Here is a 24,058-nt window from a genome sequence, read left to right as displayed (position 1 = left end):
ATTAAGGTGCATGGGATCCATGGTGATCTGCATGGATTAAAAATTGATTTGCCCACAGAAGGCAGAGATTGGTGGTGGAAAGATGTTTTTCAGGCAGGAAGTTTGTGACTAGTGTTCCAAAGGGAGCTGCACTGGTCTTCTACTGGTTGTGATATACATAAATGATTTGAATGAAAATGTAGGTGCATAGGTTAGTAAGTTTGCAGATGATATAAAGATTGGTGGAGTTGTGGATTGTATAGAAGGTTGTCAAAGAATACAGCAAAGTATAGGTGGGCGGCACGGTGGCACAGTGGTTAGCACTGCTGCCTCACAGCGCCTGTAGACCCGGGTTCAATTCCCGACTCAGGCGACTGAACGTGTGGAGTTTGCACGTTCTCCCCGTGTCAGCGTGGGTTTCCTCCGGGTGCTCCGGTTTCCTCCCACAGTCACAAAGATGTGCGGGTCAGGTGAATTGGCACAAGCTAAATTGCCCATAGTGTTAGGTAAGGGGTAAATGTAGGGGTATGGGTGGGTTGCGCTTCGGCGGGTCGGTGTGGACTTGTTGGGCCGAAGGGCCTGTTTCCACACTGTAAGTAATCTAATTTCAAAGATCAGTTGCAGATATGGGTGGAGAAATGACTTATGGAGTGTAATCCGGGTAAATTGGCTGTACTTTGGGAGATCAAATGTTCAGGAAAAGTATACACTTAATGGCACAGCCTTGAACAGCATTGAAATACATAGGGATCTTTTGGGTTCAAGTCCAAAGCTCCCTGAAAGTGGCCACACATTTACATATGGTGGTAAAGAAGGTGTATGGCATGTTTGCATTTACTGGTCAGGAATTGAGTACAAGGATCAAGATGTCATGTTGCAGATTTAAGACTTTGCTCAAACCACACTGAGTGAATTCACCAGAATTGAACACAACCCCTTTGTGGGCCAAAGGGCTCATTCCTGTGCTGTTTGTCCTGCGTTCTGCAACCTGTAGTCAGAATCTTGAGCTTAAGTTAACTGTAAATAATGAATGCGTTTTTTATTCTCAACAAGACATACTTTACTGTGCCAGACACTAGTGCGTTCCGTACAGAGATGGAAGTTGATTCTTTGAGCGCCACCATTGAATGTGAACAACCTCAGCCTGACCTTTACAAGTAAGTTTTTTTTGTTTGACCTCTGCTGAAAGTACGGAGTTCAGTTCATCTCTGAAAAGATGAGCTGACCTTTATGTTGACCATGTCAACTTAAAACTAAAATAGTACTTGGCTTGCTGTATTGAGTTACGAGGATAGCTAGAATACATTTTGCTTGCATCCCCTCTGTTTTGAGTATTATGCTGTTCATAATGTTAAAATTATTGGATAAGATTTGACTTGGAAAAGTTCGGGGCAAATGAAGAACAAAGGAAAATATTTGTCACATTAGATTTAAGCTATTTTGAGAATGAAATTGGGAGTTTATTTTCTCACAGAAGAAAAATCTGAACGAACACTGCCCTCAACATTGTGTTGAAAGCTTACAAGGATGGATTTAAATTTGGGAGGAGTACAAGGAGATACATAGAGCTAAGGCAGATTAATCCACACAGATCGTCTCTGGTATAATTGAATGGTAGTGCAGGTTCAAGAGTCTGAATGGCCGCCTGTTTCAATTTTCCTTCAGGTCTAGGAGATTCCATCACGTTACTTCAGTACATCAGAGAATGTTGTAGCGTGTGGGCATTATGCTTTGTAACAATGATGTATCAGTTACAAAGCATAATGCCCATATGCTACAATGATGTATCAGTTTGTGAAATACATCTGTAGTATTTTGGTATCACTGATCTCCTCCTCTGGCGTGTTCCTGAATTTTAAAGTGCTTTCCTTTTAAAAGCATTATGAAGGTTATTACTTCTATTCAGATGTGCTTGTCTTTTTATGTTAGATGCTAATATTAAAACCATGATCACACTGGCCTATTCTATTTGAACTGCCCTCTACTTTCAGATCAGTTCGTTTAAATTGTATTAATGCAAAATCTCCAGTTTTTTTTGCACCTGTTAATTATTTTAAAAATTGAAAACATTTTGTATTACAAGTAATTATAGAAACAAAAGGGCAAATGACATTCCAGAAAGGTTTGTTGACCATCTGAACAAAATGAGCAAGCTTTTCAATCAACTTTCTGCTGTTTGGATCTTCCCAGAAGAGTGATTGTTATAATTTCAGAAATCATAATAGTTGTTGGATTTCACAAAGGAATTACTGGAAACTATGGTGACGGTAGACATTTTGACACAACTTTGCACAAAATTCATACTTTGTTTTTGGATAACTTTTTTTTTCACCTTTTTTTTTCTGTTATGATCCCAGCTGATACTACCACTGTACATGTCAGATTCGAGAATGAAATCTGCTACCATAGAAAACTTTCATTTGTGAAAAATTCTATACCAACAATTCTTGGTTAGGGAATTTACATATTTTTAAAAGCTGTCATTTAAGTTCTGTGTAGACACTATTACTCCACAGTTCAGTTTTAAAAATCACACATCAGGTTGTAGTCCAACATGTTTATTTGGAAGCACTAGCTTTCAGTGCTGCTCCTTTATCAGGTGGCTGTAGAGTATAAGATCATAAGGCACAGAATTTATCGCATTCTGTGTCTTACGATCTTATACTCCACAGCTACCTGATGAAGGATCAGTGCTCTGAAAGCTAGTCCTTCAAATAAACCTGATGGGCTACAACCTGATGTTGTGATTTTTAACTTTTGGATTTGGAGGCACTGGTGTTAGACTGAGGTGTACAAAGTTCAGTGGAAGTAGATATGATCAGTTAAGTAGAACTTAAGCCCTGCTGTACATGGGTAATTTCTCAGGATTTGAGTCTTTGTTATCTGATGGCGTCAAGTAGCAAGTTGAAACTGCTTTGCTAAAATCTTTGTTCATTCAGTTTGTTTTTTTATTCTTTACGGAATAAACGTCTGTGTTCAAGAAACTGTAGCCTTGTGTGACTGTTTGTTTCAGTGACTTGCCACCAAAGTTAACTAGCTATACAGAACAACCTTGGTTATCCGAACAAGATCTGCAAGTCCCATTCAAGCACATTGTTTGCTCACTGACCAGACTGAATCCAATGCCGCTGGCTGCCTGGAGGTCACCCAAGTGGTGTGGAGTCCTGCATTCGCTCCCTTGGGAAATCGCTCAAACAGAGTCCCAACTCAGACTGCACCCTCTTCTACAATCGAGCACCATCTGCAACCCTCCTGACCTCCAAGTGGTTGGCTTCCTGCACTTGAAACCCCTGACTCTGCCCCATCACAGACTCGTGACAGAGAGATTGAGAGGACACTGGCGAGGAGTCGGGATGAGGGGTCCACACTGTCCTAAGCAATGACCGCCCATTGCTGTGGTGTGTTTAGGACCTCAGGAACAGTTCATCCCTCCTGCTCTTGTCCATAAGCCACTGACCACCAATTGATGCCAGGTGCCCTGTCTGAGATCCTGATCTTTAAACTGCCGTTGACAGCCCTCAAACAGAGAGGCCCTGGCAGGAATGTGCGAGTGACGTGCTGAAGACAGTAGCTACCTTGTAGCAAATGGCGAAGGGAGCGTGATCAGTTATCCAAACAAAATACTCTCCGTCCATGTCATTTGGATAGTCTCGGTTGCACTATATCCTGCTAGTACTACTCTAACTAGCAATTGGCATCGATTAGTGATCTTGGGATTACTACCTCTTTTTGAGGAGTTAATATTCAGCTTGTTTCTGAACTCCGTCTTCTACTTTTAGGACTTTTTTTTGTCCCTTTTTTAACTTTTTTGTTTTATTTTTGCACCAATGTGTACCATGGCTACTAGTTGCTCACCCTCTCCCTTCCCAAAAGCTGCACTGAGGAAACATGCCATCCTGGACTCTCATTTATGACCCCACAAGCACCTGTCTCAACACGTTACAGTTGAATCGTTGTGAACTATTGCATTCCTGTATTGCTTACTCCTCCCTGTGTAGCAGAACCACCCATGTAATGAATTTGGCTGTTTGCTGCTTTCCCTGAGACTGCTGTCTCTGTCTAGCCATCTCGGTCTGTCTCTCCCTTGCTCTCCCTCCACCCCCCAAAAAAACTATTCAAAACAACATCTGTTTTGCAGGTTAATAGCTACAGGAGGTTCCCACTCTGGTGTCTCATTCCCTTCCTGCTTAGAGTGTTAGCCATGGCTTGACCATCTCTCTCTGTGCCACTCCTCAACACATTCTGCCTCGTTGATGGTCCAGTGTCCCCTGCAACCGCTCTATCTCCTATACCCAGGCTTCTAAAACTGCACTTCAGACACTTCCTGCTCGTGCTTTGGCCCCAGGCATTGGAAAGTGTTCCTGACTTCCCACATAAAGCAGGAAGAGTGCATCAGCTTTGATCCTTTTTAATTTAAACCTTTTGCAAGATGCTTAATATCAAATATAATAAATACTTCAGGACCAATGTTCCCTCATCCTTGTTACTATGGAATGTGGCGCTGACAAATAAGATTTAAAAAAAACAAAAGGCACCTCCTCCCTGCTACATCAAATTCCCAGAAACACGACCTGCTCTAGCTATCCCTCACAGGATGAGCTGTCTTCCAACTGCTGGTGGAAAGCTTTCAGATTATACACTTCAAATAATTCTCTCTCCTCTTAAATAGAATAGGTGGTGTTTGAGATTATGAAATGGAACTTAAACTTCAGGCTACAAGACTGTGTGAAGAATGATATTGCTAGTATTTCTCAAACAATCTGACCTGAAACACAGGAATCTCGATTATTTGGACAAAATCACTAGGTCCTGATGCTTGGCTAAACCGTTATGTCATTTGATTATCCAAACAAAATACTCCCCAGCTGTGCCATTTGGATAATCGCGGTTCCTCTGTAGTTTTGCTACAGTAATGTCTGAGCATTTTATAATGTCACCTTAGCTCAACTTGAATTGTAATGTAAATCTAGGGTGTTAAGTTAGGAACTTTGCCTTAGTGTCCACTACTGCTTAAGTTAACATCTAGCTCTCTTGCGGTTTCCAGGTTCCAGTCCCACTGCAGGTATCTGAGTCATACAGCGCGGTATCAGGGCCATCTGCCAATGCGTCCTTGCGTAACAGACTTCCTAAACTGAACTAATTCTTTTGAACTGTATTTGGCCCATATCCCTCCCATCTTTCCTATTTGGGTAACTGTCCAAATGTCTCAATGTTGTAATTGTATCTGCCTCTGGCAGTTCATTCATATATGCACTATCCTCTGTGTAGAAAAAGTTATCCCTCGGGTCCCTTTAAATCTTTTCCCCTCTCAAGCCCTCGAATCTCAGCAATATCTTTGTAAATCTTTTCTGCATCATTTTAAGTTTAACAATATCTTGCTGATAGCAGGGAGACCAGAATTGAATGTAGTATTCCAAAAGTGGCCTTTTGAGATGAAAATTTTCTATTTCAAGTTAGCCCTTTCATTTCTTCCAAATGCCTCATTTCAAGTAATCTTCCATTTGGAAGACGCAAAACTTCAAATCAGAAGTTCAGGATTCAAAGATTTTAGTCGTAGACTGTTCATTTTCAGAAGACTTGGGAACTGATGATGATTACAATTAAAGTAAATCGCCCAAATATAACTCCATGTTTTGATATCAATTCACAGGAAATCTAATGTCACCATCTGCGACATACTTTCTTTCAGAGCAATACAGCTGGTAGCATAAGGTTCTACTGACTGTTTTCTTAGAGATCAGCTGATCTCTCCATCTATAAACTTTATCACTAAATAGAATTGTGTGTATGTATACATGCCAGTGTTTTCAATCTACTGCAGTTAGTATCCCTTCCAACAATGCAGTCATGCTCCTCCAGTCACTGCGCACAATCTTTGCATCAGTTTGATGAAGCAGAGAATCCCAATCCAATCTCTTCTGCATCACGAAGATTGCTGACATGTAACTCCATAACATCGGCCATATCTACCTCAGCCTTATCCGTGTGAAAATTATCATTTAAGCCTTCAGGTCTTTCTACAGCAATGCTTGTCTAGTCAGCTTCCAATATTCTAACTTCCTAAAGCAACATCCTTCATAACTAGTCGTTCACCTGTAGTCCTGGTGGTTGATTTTCTTTTGCAAAGATGTAAAAGGGACTGAAGGTACAACTTTTTCAAGTAGAAGGTGGTGTGTGAGTGGAACGAGTTTTGGAGGAATTAGTGGAGGCTGGTACAATTACAGCATTTTTAAAGAGTATCTGGATGTGTATATGAATATGGACCAAATGCTGGTAAATGGAACTAGATTAATTGAAGATATTTGGTAAATGTAGACGGGTTGGCCTGAAGGATCTGTTACTGTGCTGTATAACTCTGACTCTAAACTCTTCTTCATGAAATTTTAACTAGCCACTGATTGATTAAATCTAATTGAATTATTAAATCCCATTTAACTACTACAGATTTGGAAGGAGTAACCAACCACTGTGAGGCTTTTTATTTTAATCCAAGACAATTTTATTTGTCTAATTGCGTAGTGTGTCAGGTAATATATTCTTATCTTTATAAGACCATAAGATGTAGGAGTTAGAGGTAGGCTATTCAGCCCACTGTGTTTTCAATCCCATGGTCCTACTACATTCCCCTAACACTTGTTTTCTTTAATGATTAGAAATCTGTCCATCTTGGCCTTATTTGGAGCTTTATGCTATACATTACAGAGCTAATTCATTCAGAGCCTGGTATTCCTGTTGTCTGGAAATGTAAGAGCAGACATTTGCACCTAAGCTAAGGGACCAGGCTTATCATGGTATTAAATGCGCGTTAATCTTTTTTTATTCCCTTTTGAAGACCATCAATAATATCCTTACTGGCATAAAATTCACTAAAGAGGAGGAAAACAACAAACTGCCAATCCTAGATGTCGCAGTAGAGCGAACAGGCAATGGGGAACTTCAAACCAGCATCTACAGGAAAACAACACATACAGACCAAATACTGAACTACAGAAGCAATCATCCCAACACCCACAAACAGAGCTGTAATAGAACGTTATTTCAATGAGTCACCAGACACTACAAAGGAATCACGAAGAGCAGAGGAAAATCACCTATAGTGTATTCAAAAAGAACGGGTACCCAATGAACACAGTCCACAGATTTCTCAGCAACAATCCCAAACAAGCAGACAGAACATGTTCAGAAATCCTAGCCACTCTTCCCCCTACATCAAAGACATCTCAGAAATGACTGCCACACTACTCAGACCTCTTGGCATCATGGTAGCCCACAAACCCACCAACACACTAAAGCAGCAGCTAATGAACTGGAAAGCTCCTATACAGACAACAAGCAAAACTAATATAATCTACAAAGTATCTTTCAAGAACCGTAACAAACTCTACATTGAACAAACAGGTAGAAGACTAGCCACTCAGGATCCATGAACGTCGACTAGCACAAAAAAAATGACCCACTCTCACTAGGATCCTTACATACAGATGAGGAAGGACACTACTTAGACTGGGACAACACATTCATCCTAGAACAAGCCAAACTGAGACACGTGCTAGAATTCCTAGAATCATGGCACTCCAACCAGAAGAAACACATTTCCTGTGGGGGTGCGAAATGGAATCCAAGTCAAAGTACAGGAAATGACATCACCAACCCAAGGAAACCTAAACACAAATAAAAAAACAAGCCATATCAGCAGTGCTTCACTTGGGCACACTCTCTGGTCATATTACCTAGTATGATGATGAATTGTCTAAAAATTAACCTTGTGGCTCAGTAAGCAAACTTACATCCAGGACATTAAGTGTGACATAAAAGGCCTGAAGTATCAATTAAAGTACCCAGGAAACACTATCTTAAAAAGGGTAATTGCAGCATCATTTCTGGTCTAACTACACCAGTGGATGAAAAATGGTTTAGCAATAGACACAATGACAAACAATTCATGAAATCACTGGACATGCATGTGCAGTGCTTCTAGTGATATCTGGTCTTCAACGGCTCACTTCCACTGTAATTACAAATGAACACCCCCACACCAATTTGTTTCATGTCAGTCATCTGAGTAGGTCGAAGGGTAGTGAGGTAGATCACCTCTTTTTTTTTTTGTTTTGCGTAGCAGAACAGGTGCTGCTCTGGTCACCAATTTCACTTTTTCTATTGCTCTCCACATTCCTAATGAGTATGTTGCACAAGAATGTAAAAACAGGTGTTTAACTATTTAGTCCATCGAACCAGCTCTGTTCTTTGGTTGCTTTGCGCTCTTTCTTTCAAATTCTGTATTCTTGCATCTATTCTTTGAGAACAGGCAAACCAAACGTTGTTTCCTCAAAGGATATTGTGGTAGTGTTGGAGAGTTTTGTACACCTTCGCAAAACTCTTATGTTTGTGTGTAGTGCAAGTTAAATTTCGGTCTACTGTCATTGTTCTTTTCCTCTTCCATTGTGATCACATTCTAATGCATCCTACATTGGTTACACAGTTGAGATTGGATAAAATAAATTCTTAACCTACTGGTATATCTCCTTTCCTTTCCCTTTCCCTCCTTCCTTTCCTTCCTTTCCCTTTCCCTCCTTCCCTTCCTTCCTTTCCCTTTCCCTCCTTCCTTTCCTTCCTTTCCCATTCCCTCCTTCCTTTCCTTCCTTTCTCTCCCTCCTTGCTTTCCCTCTTTCCTTGCTTTCCCTCCTTCCTTGCTATCAAAACGTTTTTAATAAATAAATCTCCCATTCTGATATCAAAAGCTCAATTATTCTGTGACTCCTTTGCTAATAGCCTCATCGTTTAAGTAAATTGAACCATTTTAATATGAGCTGTATCAGATGGGGATCCCTTTGATTTATAAATATCAGAATTATATTTAAAGTTGGTCAAAGTGTTATAAGATGTGGGTAAGAGCTTTACGAGAGTAAAAGCTAGCAGTGACAGCACCAAGTGTTCTCAGTAAGACACAATGTAACATGTGCTGCAGCTACTGGGGTAACTGGTCTAATTAGAATCTGTTTTGTCACTTCCAGGCAATCAGTTTAAATTATAACCAAAAAAAACCAAATCCAGTTTGAATTGACCATCTTAAAAGCCAATCTCACAATCTGATACTTTGGGGTATAAGCCCAGGGAAAATTGAACAGTTAGGAGGAGAACTGCCACCAGACCAATAGCTGTAGACTACTAAACAGAACACTGAGAGGTACCTGTCTAGAGAAGGAATTTGCGCAAAGAGAAATCTCAATACTGACCTGGAGAGCCAATCTACTGATAATGACAAAGAGACGGTTCGACCGCTGGCTGGTTTTAAAATTAGGATTTTTCTGTAAATCTTAATTGGGAGTTCTATCGGACTGGTATTAGAGAATGGAAGGTAAAAGATAGGTTGGAGGAAGGACTTGTAAATAGCGGTTAGTTAATTATTCTTGGTTATCCTTTAAGAAATTAAGTTGTTTAATTTTACTTTAAATAGCTCTTGGCACTCTAATTTTTCCAGATTACTGCACAGGATAAATCTTTTCTGTGTTGCTGGTTTAAATTAAGTAGGAGGGTTTTACCCCGTGCCATAACATAAGAATCAGCTAGCCTGAAAAGAGGCTTATCTAGGTATTATCTTTAATATTCCTTATCAACACAGTGTGAACCTATTCATTTGGGTTGCCTTATTTTTAAAAAAAACCTCAACTCATCGCTATCTGTAATGACTGGGAGCCGTGTTCATTACAGGATTGAGGACTGATTGTGCTTCTCAAACTCACCCAGGTCATCGGAAATATCTTGGATGGATTCTGAAAAGGCCTAGAACGGTGAAGGGAGTGATGCATTTATCAGAGGAAACAGACGTGAATCCATTGACCCACTTCCACTGTTTGTTTAAGAGCGTGGGAGTCTCAACAATCTTAGTTTAAGGCAGTTGCATAGAGGCTGCATATTACACCAGCTGTTTCAGGCTATTGTCAGCGTACATTGCTGTTAACTGGGATGGTCGTGCATCTTTGTGCAATCAGTCTATTATTACTCCACTGTACAGCAATGAGAACTTAGTTAATTTGGGTTTCATTTGAAGGAAATTTGAATGTTATTGTTTAGATTCTGGTCATTGCATATTAAATATTTGCATCAAAATGCATATGTGCAGTTCAATTTATGAAATAATTCAGCTTGTATTCTCTCAAATAAGTTCTTCACAATTTTGTTTCTATCCTACCCATGTTTGTGTTGAGTAGCTAGCTGCCAGTTTAGATTTGTGGTTAAGACAAATTCTATTATGTACGTATTCATCTTTCTGCATTATTGATGTATTTCATCATTGCTGTGGATTTTTTACTTTCTGTGGGAATATCAATTAAAGTTATTTCAATGTAACAGTCATTGATCTATCATGTAATGGATTTTTTTTTCACAATGCCTAATAAAATATGTTAGGTATTTTTCTGTGCCAGTTTACCCATTAAGTTCTCATTCTGTGTAAAAACATGTCACCCATGTTATATAAATCTTAACTGATCTACCGTGAGCCATCAATTGACGTGTTAAACTTGAGTTGTAGGTGGCATGAGTTACTATTTACTGTAGCTTTGTATTTAATTAGTCTAACCTCTAAGTTCAAAAGAATTAAGAATGAAGGAGTCACCATTGACGAGAAGTTTAACTGGGAGTGTTGCTATTCTTGTGGCTTTCTAATGTTGCTCAGCTTCTTCTTCATATTCAGGGCTTGATAAATGTGATGAAATAGTCATCACTTATCTGGTTGCTAGCAGTTAATGTATCAGACAGCTTGATTAACAGCATCAGCTATTGATCTCCATCCTGCCCAGCCCCGCACACCCAGTTGCAGGAACTTTGACTAATGCCCTATGTACAAATTGTAGTGTCATAGTTGACTACTGTTGAGCATCATGTAGTGTAATCGCTGAAGAGCCTTCTGGGAGCTGCACTTCTTATAGTCCATATATATATTTTGTATGCTGGTGCTACAGTAGCTAAACTAAATGTATGTTAGTGCTGCTGAGCTATGCAGATGTTGAAGATTCAATCAGCTGTTTTCTAAGTAATTTCTGTAGGTCTGTGGTTGGGGTTATATGCATGATCTGAGTGTATTGGAGTGAGGGTAGAAATCGACTGTGGTTCCCTTCTCTAACATTTGTCAACTTAAACTGTATTGTAAAGTGAAACTATTTTAGACTGGGCAACTGTGTTTCTCCCATGTTGAATAAACATAAAGGCCACTTCTCCAACTGGTAAGGAGACACTATACCAGCAGGGTGGGAGAATTCTCAGTCTCCTGAATGGCATTAAATGTTTTATCTAATTTTCTGTCCAGTGGGGAAATTAGGAAAGATCCAAGTAAAAAATCCTAGGTGTTGAGCTGAGAGAGAAAGCTAAAACTTAATGAGAGTCATAGCATCAGAAATACTTGAAAAATAGTGAGACATACCAGTTGTCTGTCTGTACAGCATCTTCAGAATGTCCGAAGAATACTTAATGAGTTATTTGAAATTTTTGTTCTTGCTGTCAGCAAGGAGCTACAGTAACGTAGTGGCTTGTATTACTTGACCAGTAATAGAGAGACACCAATTCAATCCAATCTCTACTTTCCTGGGCCTCTTCAAAAGCACTTTCCAAACCTACCCATCCATCACCTATAAAAATAATGGCAATCAACACATGAGTACCATCACCTGCTAGTTTTGTTCTAAATTCCGTACCATCCTGACCTGGAGCTGTAATTACTGATTTTAATTATTGCGTTAAAGTTGTATGGTTGGGAAGAGGCTATAAATTCAGACCTTACCAGTTATAGTGAAGTTCTATAAGTTTAGAAATAAAAATCAAACGCAGCATAAAATTTGATCACCAGCTAAGCATGATAATGTGTTAATGGGAGCTATTCCTAATCCAGATGCGTAGAAAATGTATTACCATAATCTTGATCGCATAGCTCATTTTAACGCCTCTTGTAGAGTACATCAAGCCACAATCCCTCATTACTGCTTGAAACTACCAACTTAATGCCCTCCAGTTCTAGAGTAGAGCTTGAACTGACAATCATTCTATATTTGACAAGAACATTAACAACAAAACCAATTAACCATAGGTGTCAAGAGCTTCATCGCCAAAAGGCTGGCAATCATGCAAATAATTTTAAGATGCATGTGGCAAAATTAGAGTAAATTTTAAAAGGCCAGAACGTCAGTCACGTAGCAGATGAAACAAATTTATTCTGGACAGTGGGCATGCTTCCAGACAGGTATAAATGAGAGCAACATTGATAGACCTAAATAGGGCTGACCTGTTGGATTTACTCAGGGATAATCTCAGTAAATGTTGGTATTTGCAAGCAGTCATTTATGATGCCCTATGTATACATTTTCTTTCTGGTTCATTAGGAAGAATGAATTCTTCCTAATAGTGAATTCCTTAAGACTTAATAATAGTCAGCCCAAACAGGCTTGTTGTTTTAGTCATGTTGTTCCTGTACAGCCAAATCAAATTGCTTTCTCCCCCCCCCCCCCCCCCCAACCACCACCCCCGATCACAATTCCTGAATTCTCGATAGTCAAAATAAAGGTTCAGTGACGCTCAAAATTGCCTCCACTGGTTCTTAAGACTTTTTGAATGACACCAGGTGCCAAGGTTATAACTTAAAAAAAATTAACAATTTATCAATATTACTTCAGCTTTAATAAAGCAATCTAATTAATGTCTATGATTTTAAACCCTATCTTCTTGGATTGCCACCACTCATAGAACATAGAACATAGAAAAATACAGCGCAGTACAGGCTCTTCGGTCCCCGATGTTGCGCCGACCAAAGTCTACCTAACCTACACTAGCCCAATAACTTCCATATGCCTATCCAATGCCTGCTTAAATGACCATAAAGAGGGAGAGTTCACCACTGCTACTGGCAGGGCATTCCATGAACTCACAACCCGCTGCGTAAAGAATCTACCCCTAACATCTGTCCTATACCTACCACCCCTTAATTTAAAGCTGTGTCCCCTAGTAACAGCTGACTCCATTAGCGGTAAAAGGTCCTCAGTGGCTACCCTATCTAAACCCCTAATCATCTTATACACCTCTATCAAATCTCCCCTAAACCTTCTTTTCTCCAATGAGAACAGGCCCAAGTGCCTCAGCCTTTCCTCATACGATCTTCCTACCATGCCAGGCAACATCCTGGTAAACCTCCTCTGCACTCGTTCCAATGCTCTACATCCTTCCTATAGTATGGCGACCAAAACTGCACACAATACTCCAGATGAGGCCGCACCAGAGTCTTATACAACTGCAACATGACCTCAGGACTCCGGAACTCAATTCCTCTGCCAATAAAGCCCAGTACACCATATGCCTTCCTCACAGCACTATTTACCTGGGTGGCAACTTTCAGAGATCTGTGCACGTGGACACCAAGATCCCTCTGCTCATCCACACTACCAAGTAGCCTACCATTTGCCCAGTAATCCATCTTCTTGTTACTCCTACCAAAGTGAATGACTTCACACTTAGCTACATTGAATTCCATCTGCCACCTTTCTGCCCAGCTCTGCAACCTATCTATATCCCGCTGTAACCTGCCACATCCTTCTTCACTGTCCACAACTCCACTGACCTTTGTGTCATCCGCAAACTTGCTCACCCAGCTTTCAAGCCCCTCCTCTAGATCATTTATAAAGATGACAAACAGCAACGGTCCCAAAACAGATCCCTGTGGTACACCGCTAGTAACTGCACTCCAAGATGAACCTAGTCCATCAACTACTACCCTCTGTCTCCTTCCAGCCAGCCAATTCCTAATCCAAACCTCTAATGCACCCTCACTGCCATACCTCCGTAGTTTTTGCATTAGCCTATCATGGGGTACCTTATCAAATGCCTTGCTAAAATCCATATACACCACATCTACAGCTTTACCCTCATCCACCTCCTTAGTCACCTTCTCAAAGAACTCAATAAGGTTTGTGAGGCACGACCTGCCCTTCACAAAACAATGCTGACTATCCTTGATCACATTATTCCTCTCCAGATGTTCATAAATCTTATCCCTTACAATTCTCTCTAAGACTTTACCCACAACAGAAGTGAGACTCACTGGCCTATAGTTACTCGGGCTGTCCCTACTCCCCTTCTTGAACAAGGGGACCACATTCGCTGTCCTCCAGTCTTCTGGTACTATTCCCGTTGACAATGACGACATAAAAATCAAGGCCAATGGCTCTGCTATCTCCTCCCTAGCTTCCCAGAGGATCCTAGGATAAATGCCATCAGGCCCAGGAGACTTATCTATTTTCATCCTTTCCAGTATTCCCAAAACCTCCTCCCTACATACTTCAAGGCCATCCATTCTAATCACTTGTGACTCAATATTCACACCAGCAACAGAGTCCCTTTCCTGAGTGAATACTGACGAAAAGTATTGATTTAGTGTCTCACCAATCTCCTCCGCCTCCACGCACAACTTCCCACTACTATCCTTGACTGGACCAATACCTACCCTAGTCATCCTTTTATTCCTGACATACCTATAGAAAGCCTTTGGGTTTTCCCTAATCCTACCAGCTAAAGACTTTTCATGTCCCCTTCTCGCTGCTCTTAGCTCTCTCTTCAGATCCTTCCTGGCTGCCTTATAACTCTCAATCGCCCCTACTGAACCTTCACGCCTCATCCTTACATAGGCCGCCCTCTTCCCTTTCACAAGGGATTCCAATTCCCTATTAAACCACGGCTCCCTCACAAGACCCTTTACTCCCTGCCTGACTGGTACATACTTATCAAGGACACTCAATAGGTTTTCCTTGAACAATCTCCACATATCATTAGTGTTGTTCTTCTGAAGCCTGTTTTTCCAATCCACGCATCCTAAGTCATGCCTCACCGCATCATAATTTCCCTGCCCCCAGCTATAGCTCTTGCCCTGCAGTGCACACTTATCCCTCTCCATCACTAAAGTAAAAGTCACCGAGTTGTGGTCACTGTCCCCGAAGTGCTCACCTACCTCCAAGTCTAACACCTGGCCTGGTTCATTACCTAGAACCAAATCCAGTATAGCCTCACCTCTTGTTGGCCTGTCTACATATTGTGTCAGGAAACCCTCCTGCACACATTGGACAAACACCAACCCATCTAACGAACTCGAGCTATAGCTTTCCCAGTCAATATCTGGGAAGTTAAAGTCCCCCATAACAACCACCCTGCTACTTTCACTCTTCTCCTGAATCATCCTCGCAATACTATCCTCTACTTCTCTCGGACTATTGGGAGGCCTGTAGAAAACACCTAACAGGGTGACCTCACCTTTCCTATTTCTAACCTCAGCCCAAACTACCTCATATGGCAAATCTTCCTCCATCGTCCTTTCCACCGCTGTAATGCTATCCTTGACAAGCAATGCCACACCACCCCCTCTTTTACCCCCATGTCTGACCCTACTAAAACATTTAAACCCTGGAACCTGCAACAGCCATTCCTGCCCCTGTTCTACCCACGTCTCTGTAATGGCCACAACATCGAAGTTCCACGTACAAACCCACGCTGCAAGTTCACCTACCTTATTTCTTATACTTCTGGCATTGAAGTATACACACTTCAAGCCACCTTTCTGTTTACAGGCACCCTCCTTCGAAATCGATGCCTTGTTCCTAACCTCCCTACACTCAAGGTCCTGTACCCTGAAGCTACAGTCCAGGTTCCCATGCCCCTGCAGAGTTAGTTTAAACCCTCCCAAAGAGCACTAGCAAACCTCCCCCCAAGGATACTGGTGCCCCTCAGGTTCAGGTGTAGACCATCCTGTTTATAGAGGTCCCACCTTCCCCAGAAAGGACCCCAGTTGTCCAGAAACCGGAATCCCTCCCTCCTGCACCATGCCTGTAGCCACACATTTAACTGCTCTCTCTCCCTATTCCTCGACTCTCTGTCACGTGGCACGGGTAACAAACCAGAGACAACAACTCTGTTTGTTCTAGCTCTGAGCTTCCAACCTAGCTCCCTGAAAGCCTGCCTGACATCCTCACCCCTCTTCCTACCTATGTCGTTGGTGCCAACGTGGACCATGATCTGGGGCTGCTCCCCCTCCCCCTTAAGGACCCGGAAAAACACGATCAGAGACATCACGTACCCTTGCACCTGGGAGGCAAGATACCAATCGTGAGTCTCTGTCGCCCCCACAAAATCGCCTATCTGTACCCCTCACTATTGAGTCCCCAAGAACTATTGCTCTAACTTTCTCCACCCTTCCCTTCTGAGCAACGGGGCCAGGCTCCGTGCCAGAGGCCTGAACCTCGTTGCTTACCCCTGATAAGCCATCCCCCCCACAAGTATCCAAAACGGTATACTTGTTCTTGAGGGGAATGACCGCAACATAGAAGGTAGCCATGCTGGATGATTAAATAAATTGACGGCTTGGTTAAGAAAAAGAAGGATGCATATGTAAGGTATAGACAGGATAGATCAAGTGAATCCTTCGAGTATAAAGGCAGTAGGAGTATACTTGGGGGAATCAGTAGGGCAAAAAGGAGACATGGGATAGCTTTGGCAAATGGATTTAAGGAGAATCCAAAGAGTTTTTACAAATATATTAAGGACAAAAGGGTAACTAGGGAGAGAATAGGGCCCCTCAAAGATCAGCAAGGCGGCCTTTGTGTGGAGCTGCAGAAAATGGGGGAGATACTAAATGAGTATTTTGCATCAGTATTTACTATGGAAAAAGTTATGGAAGATATAGACTGAAATATAGATGCTGACACCTTGCAAAATGTCCAAATTACGGAGGAGAAAGTGCTGGATGTTTTGGAATGCATAAAGGTGGATAAATCCCCAGAACCTGATCAGGCGTAGCCTAGAGCGCTGTGGGAAGCTAGAGAAGTGATTGCTGGGCCTCTTGCTGAGATATTCGTATCATTGATAGTCACAGGTGAGGTGCTGGAAGACTGGAGGTTGGCAAACGTGGTGCCACTCTTTGAGAAGGGTGGTAAGGACAAGCCAGGGAACTACAGACCAGTGAGCCTGATGTCGGTGGTGGGCAAGTTGTTGGAGGGAATCCTGAAGGACAGGATGTACATGTATTTGGAAAGGCAAGGACTGATTAGGGATAATCAATATGGCTTTGTGCGTGGGAAGTAATGGCTCACAAACTTGATTGAGTTTTTTGAAGAAGTAACAAAGAGGATTGATGAGGGCAGAGTGGTAGGTGTGATCTATATGGACTTCAGTAAGGCATTCGACAAGGTTCCCCATGGGAGACTGATTAGCAAGATTAGATCTCATGGAATACAGGAAGAACTAGCCATTTGGATACAGAACTGGCTCAAAGGTAGAAGACAGAGGGTGGTGGTGGAGGGTTATTTTTCAGACTGGAGGCCTGTGACCAGAGGAGTGCCACAAGGAACGTTGCTGGGTTCTCTACTTTTCGTCATTTACATAAATGATTTGGATGTGAACGTAAGAGGTATAGTTAGTAAGTTTGCAGATGACACCAAAATTGGAGATGTAGTGAACAGCGAAGAAGGTTACCTCAGGTTATAATGGGGTCTTGATCAGATAGGCCAATGGGCTGAGAAGTGGCAGATGGAATTTAATTTAGATAAATGCGAGGTGCTGCATTTTGGGAAAGCAAATCTTAGCAGGACTTATACACTTAATGGTAAGGTCCTAGGAGGTGTTGCTGAACAAAGAGACCTTAGCGTGCAGGTTCATAGCTCCCTGAAGGTGGAGTCGCAGGTAGATAGGATAGTGAAGAAGGTGTATTGTATGCTTTCTTTTATTGGTCAGCGTATTGAGTACAGAGGTTGGGAGGTCATGTTGCAGCTGTACAGGACATTGGTTAGACCACTGTTGGAATATAGCGTGCAGTTCTGGTCTCCTTCCTATCGGAAAGATGTAGTGAACTTGAAAGAGTTCAAAAAAGATTTACAAGGAAATTGCCAGGGTTGGAGGATTTGAGCTCAAGGTACAGGCTGAGCAATCTGGAGCTGAGAGGGACCTTTATAGATGTTTACAAAATTATGAAGGGCATGAATAGGGTAAATAAACAAAGTCTATTTACTTTGTTGGGGAGTATCCCAACCCTGGGGTTGGGGAGTCCAGAACTAGAGGGCATAGGTTTAGGATGAGAGGGGAAAGATATGAGAGAGACCTAAGGGGCAACCTTTTCATGCAGATGGTGGTAAGTGTATGGAATGAGCTGCCAGAGGAAGTGGTGAGGCTGGTTCAATTGCAACATTTTAGGAGGCATTTAGATGGGTATATGAATGGGAAGGGTTTGGAGGGATGTGGGCCTGGTGCTGACAGTTGGGACTAGATTGGTTTGGGGTATCTGGTCGACATGGACGGGTCGGCATCACAGTCATGGCTGATCGTCCAACTCAATATCCTAATCCTGCTTTCTGCACATAATCTTTGATACCATTTACCCCAAGGGCTATACCTAGCAATCCCTTGAATGCATTAATATTTTGGTATTAACCGTTTGCACCGCTGCATCACAACACCAGGGTCCCAGGTTCGATTCCAGCCTTGGGCGACTGGAGTTTGGACATTCCATGTGGAGTTTGCACATTCTCCTTGTGTCTGTTGAGTTTCCTCCCGGATGCTCCGGTTTCCTCCCAAGGTCCAGGGATGTGCAGGTCAGGCGAATTGGCTATGCTATGTTGCCCATAGTGTTAGGTGCATCATTCAGAAGGAAATGGGCCTGGGTGGGTTACTCTTCGGAGGGTTGGTGTGGCCTGGTTGGGCCGCAAGCCCTGTTTCCACTCTGTAGGAAATCTAATCTTTGTGGGAAAAGAAACTACTTCCTGTGGTAATGAATTCCACAACTCACCACTCTTTGGGTGAAAGAATGTCTTCTTATCTCCACTCATGCAAAGATAAACAGATGCAGTTAACAGATTTTCTTTATTAGAAAACGTGTAACTGGCCAGTCACTTAAGCAGTCTCCACAATCCAGAATCTCATAAGTGTGTGGTATTGTGTCTTGCTTGGTTTCTAAAGATACACGTGCATCCAGATAGCTTCCAGTCGACTCCAAGGAGTATTAATATTTATAACTGAAATTCTATTCTCGAACTTTCAATAAATTGATCGTGAAAGGACACACCAGGGAGCAATCAGACCTCTGTCCTTCAGCTTTTGTAGGTACAATCCTTTTGACTTAAACACAGTACAAAAGCAAGTTCAAAATGGGATTTCTGTTTGGACTAGTTATCTCCCTCGAGACTCCACTTAAATTCAGTATCTGCAAACTGCTTGAGCATAAAGCAACTCCACAACCAAAACATCTACAAAGTTCTTTGAACAAGAATCAACCTGTACTTCATTTACTGGCCTGGCTTCATAAATATCAGTTTGTTGTTCTCTTGCTTTTTGAAAAGCAAAACAAGCTTCTGCTTACAGTCCAAAGGTTATCTTTAGTTCTGAGCTCAGGTTCCAGCACCAAACTACAAATGACAAAATTAATCAGGGTCCCAACACTGCCACAAAATAAGTTAACATCTTATTACTCAAATTTAAGATGTGATCACATTTTGTTTTTACATTTTACGAAATTCATGCCTAGTAATTGATACTGCAAATTGAGAGTATTTTGGCAGTTTCTTTTTCTAGGCAGACTAAATATGAATGGTAACAGTAAAATAACTCTACCTAAGAATAGGAGCAGGAGTAGGCCACTTGGCCATTCAAGTCTACCCCACCGTTCAACAATATCATAGCTGATCTTCACCAGGCCAGAACTCCCCTTTTGCAGAAAATCTGCCTACTAGTTTTTAAGTACTTTAAGTGTCTTGTCTTCACAACTCTGAGATTAAAAAATTCTGTATTCACTTACTACAGTGTAGAACAGTTAGAGCCTCTTTGGTTTTGAAATAGAGTTTTGCTTCTCTAATACAAAATTTGATCATTGCAGGTTTGTTGGACGCGTTCATGTTTTCAGTGATAAGCAAGAACCAGTTGCAAGGTACAAGTTATGATATGTGATCATACTTAAGTGTGCACCGTGCACTGTATAAATGCTTTCCCATCTATTGAACCGGGCTTACATTGAAGCTGTACGTTGGCTTCTGGGATGTGTTGCGTTGGTGGGGTGAAAGTTAGAGCCAATTTTATTTGTTATCCTAAACTGAAAAAATAATTCATATCAATAACAATTTTGCGAATGTTGGTATTGAAACCTTGACCTTTATGTTGGAAGTTTTTATCTCAAAGCAAAATTCCCTGATTACTAATTTGATCATGTAATGTATTTATTATAAGGAATATCTTTAAATAAATATAATAGTGAACGAGCTACAACTAATTTAATTCCAACTTCAGATGTGCAAGTCATTGGTACAGCAGGTTGAATTGATGCCGTTTCATGTCCAACTACCAGAAGTCCTGGGCAACATCCAGGCTCAGACTGACGAAACGGCAAGTAAAACTGGGAAGCAATACCCATCTCCAACAAGTTGCGTGTAACCACTGTCCGTGACATTCGGTGATATAACCATTACGGAATCCCCCACTATCAACGTTCTGGGAATTAGCACTGACTGGAAACTGGACTGGACTTATAAATACGGTCTATAAGAATAAGTCAGAGGCGAGGAATTCTGAAGCTTGTGATCTGCATCCTGACTCTCCAAAGTCTGTCCACTGTCTACAAGGCACACATCAGGAGTATGAGAAAATACTCTCCACTTGCCTAGATGAATGCAGCTCCCACAACACTGAAGAACACCATCCAGTACAAAGCAGACATCCACAAATATCCACTCCCTTCATCATGACGCTAGGTTGCAGCAGTGTGTGCCATCTACTAGATGCACAGCAGAAATCTGCTGCGGCTTTGTTGGATAGCACCTTCCAATTGCACGACTGACCATCCCAAAAGACAAGGGCAACAGGTACATGGGAATACCACCAGCTGCAATTTTGCCTCGAAGCTACTCCTCATAAGTAGGTTGCTGCTTCATTTTTCACAGAGTTCTGGAACTCAATTTCTAACTGCATTAAGGATATATACCTGTACTAAATGAACTGCTGTAGTTGAACATGGCAGCTGACCACTTGCTCCTCAAGGATAGAATGGAATAGAATCCCTACAGTGGAAACAGGCCATCTGACGCAACAGGTCCACACTGATCCTCTGAAGAGTAACCCATCTAGACCCATTTCTGTACTCTGTACGTTTACCCCTAACTAATACAGCTAACCTACACATCCCTGAACACTCAGCAATTTAATATGGCCAGTTCACCTAACTGGCACATCTTTGGATTGCGGGAGGAAACCGGAGCACCCGGAAGAAACTCTCACAGACACTGGGAGAATGTGCACCCTCCAAACTGACACGCTCGAGATTGGAATTGAAGCCAGGTCCCTGATGCTGTGAGGCAGCAGTGCTAACCACTGAGCCACCATGCCACCCTCAAGCCACTATGCCACCCTTAATGATAAACGATGGTCCACCATACAGAGCCATATGACTTGAACAAATGGGAAACAAATCATGATGTTTTGTTGGTATCAGAGAAATATTTTGAAAACACACCTGCAGACGTTGAGTGAATAGGTTGCTCAAATATACACACTTTCTAACTTGTACACAAATTTTCTTAACGGAGTTCCTGACTATGTTTAGACCTGCATGGAATTTTTTAAATTGGATGAATTTTTCTTCTTCCTTTTCTCAAACTGAGATTTACTTATTTATGTTAGATCTTTGGGCCCTGAAAACCTGCTTTTAAGAGGAGCCACGTTAAAGAACACGGATAAGATATATGGTAAGCTTTGTGTGGCTGTTGTGAAACTGCTTCTACCTGTACAGACCACTGTGACACCGATATTTGTTTATTATAAGTATCTTTACGGATATGATTTTGAGCTCTGTCAATATGGACTACACTGGTTCATAGCACCTAACATAAAATGATTTTTCAGAAATTTCAACGTGTATATATTTATCTGCACTGAGTAATAGACATTCCTTTTCAACTGTGAATTTCAGGTGTTGCCATATATACTGGGATGGAAACGAAAATGGCCTTGAATTACCAAGGAAAGTCACAGAAACGCTCTGTGGTGGAAAAGTAATTACATTCTTGTGACTTGTGCATTTCATTTGAAACAATGCATGTAGATTTTGAAAGTTATTTCACTGAGTTTCATTACTGCTACTACGGCTAATAGTGTTTTTCATGGAATGTTTTGTCATATCTGTTCTGTGTTTAGCAAGGGGACAGTGGTGGGATGGGGTGTGGGGTGAAGGGGGAGGGAGGGTAGGGGCAGGTGGGTTGGATAATAGATGATGTACTGGTGTAGAATTTCAAATCAATCATGCCAGTAACTGCAGTCCCCAAAAATACATTTTGAGGTTAACAACATAGTTGTCTGATTCATATGTTGTAATACCACTAAAATATTTCAGAAATTAAAAATCACTGTCTCCAATCTTCGAAAATTTTGCACAATAATATTTTTAATTGTTTTGTTATAATAAGCAAAGGAAATGTAGGGGAATGGGTCTGGGTGGGTTGCTCTTCAGAGGGTCGGTGTGGACTTGTTGGACTGAAGGGCCTGTTTCCACACTAAGTAATCTAATATAAAACTTTTTAATGCAAGATGACTCTTCTATAGCGCAAGATAATCTATAAAGGTACTGACTTTCTAAACAAGTTTTCTTTGCTACCATAGGATATTATAGATTGTGAACTACGTAGAGTGAAATATAGGAATAGAGGAGATGTTTCAAAAGATTGTGGGCAGAGAATCGGTGGGGCAAAAGAACTAGGTAGTGTGTTAATCTAAGACAGGTGAGCTCTTACAGTAGTGCTCAAATCAATGCTGAGTTGCCTGAAAAATTGATCAGAATCTGTCAAGACAGAGTTAGAGTAATTGAAAAAAGGAAAGTAGAACATTACTGAGTCAGAACTGACACTGCTAGATTGAGTTCCTTCATAGATTTGCATGTTATGATTATTGAAGCCAATTTAAAGATCAAAACTTCTTTTATAGTTTCATTATTAGTATTATATATCACCATAACAAATATAATTTGATTTTTTTGTTTTTGTCTTGCAGGTCAATTAATGTTTTTTTAATAGTGTACTTGTGCATATTGGTCAGTAAATCTTTGATAGGCACCACGATGAAATACATTTGGCAAAGTGATCCTGCTAATGATGAGCCTTGGTATAGTTCAAAAACAGGCAAAGAAAAAAATATCAACCAGGTACTGGAATACATTCAACTCATTTTTATACTTAGGAGAAGATTTCTATCCACAAAACTGAAAAATGTTTTCATGTCACAATTCACATTCTGGCAGTTACAGTGTAACAGTTGTTTCTCAGGACTACCTGAGTTCTTTTTATGTTTTTGATGCACCATTGTTGATGTATTAACATTTGTCACAGTATTTTTCAATTGCTCAAAAGGTTCCAAGTAACTTTTAGTATTGATTTGTAACTTGTGAAATTGAATACTTTATTGATTAAAGTGGTTTAAATTTTAATTTGTTATCCTCTATCTTCCTGTTATTTCTTAATCCTTTCCCTAATTGTTTCTGCTCTGATTATATCTACTCTACTGTAATCTTTTACTAAATCTAAATATAACTTGAAGAACCAAAAGGACTGCAGATGCTGTAAATCAAAAACAAAAACACAAATTGCTGGAAATGCTCAGCAGATCTGGAAACATCTGTGAAGAGAAATCAAAATTAATGTTTTGGGTCAAATGACCTTTCCTCAGTTGGAAACAGTCCTCAGAATTGAGAAAGGGTAATCCAATCCGACCTGCTAAGCTTTTCCAACAATTTCTGTTTTTGCTTATAACTTTAAGATCCTTTCCCTTTGCTGTTCATGTTAAGTTTGTGACTAGTGTTACCAGACGCCCGAGTGAGCAGAACCTGAAAAACTAAGTAAGCTTATGGTTTTCTGTCCGTGTTGACAGTCATTTTCAAACTATTAATGGATATCAGCTTAGAACAAAAGATGGAACTGTTCTTAACTAAAGAAGCTGGATGATGGAAGCTAATCCATTGAAATCTGCAGTATTTTTCACTTCACAATTACTGTTATTATTTGTTTCTGTGATGTGATGGTCTCAGCGGAGTTGG

General features: G+C 41.0%; 1 protein-coding gene across 2 annotated transcripts in view; it reads left to right on the top strand.

Annotated features, from left to right (window-relative positions):
• Positions 1–24,058, top strand: part of atp11c (ATPase phospholipid transporting 11C) — a 169,944-nt gene that overhangs the window by 54,482 nt on the left and 91,404 nt on the right. For both annotated transcript variants that reach the window (XM_060832399.1, XM_060832398.1), the window contains exons 7-11: positions 1,033–1,136; positions 19,865–19,915; positions 21,658–21,722; positions 21,947–22,028; positions 23,020–23,170. In XM_060832399.1, coding sequence (XP_060688382.1) covers positions 1,033–1,136; positions 19,865–19,915; positions 21,658–21,722; positions 21,947–22,028; positions 23,020–23,170 — 453 coding nt within the window. The remainder of the gene's footprint in view (positions 1–1,032; positions 1,137–19,864; positions 19,916–21,657; positions 21,723–21,946; positions 22,029–23,019; positions 23,171–24,058) is intronic.

This window comes from Hemiscyllium ocellatum, chromosome 11 (genome assembly GCF_020745735.1).
Source record: "Hemiscyllium ocellatum isolate sHemOce1 chromosome 11, sHemOce1.pat.X.cur, whole genome shotgun sequence".
Taxonomy (NCBI): domain Eukaryota; kingdom Metazoa; phylum Chordata; class Chondrichthyes; order Orectolobiformes; family Hemiscylliidae; genus Hemiscyllium; species Hemiscyllium ocellatum.
The sequence above is the reverse complement of the archived record's forward strand: the minus strand, read 5'-3'. Positions and strand labels throughout refer to the sequence as shown.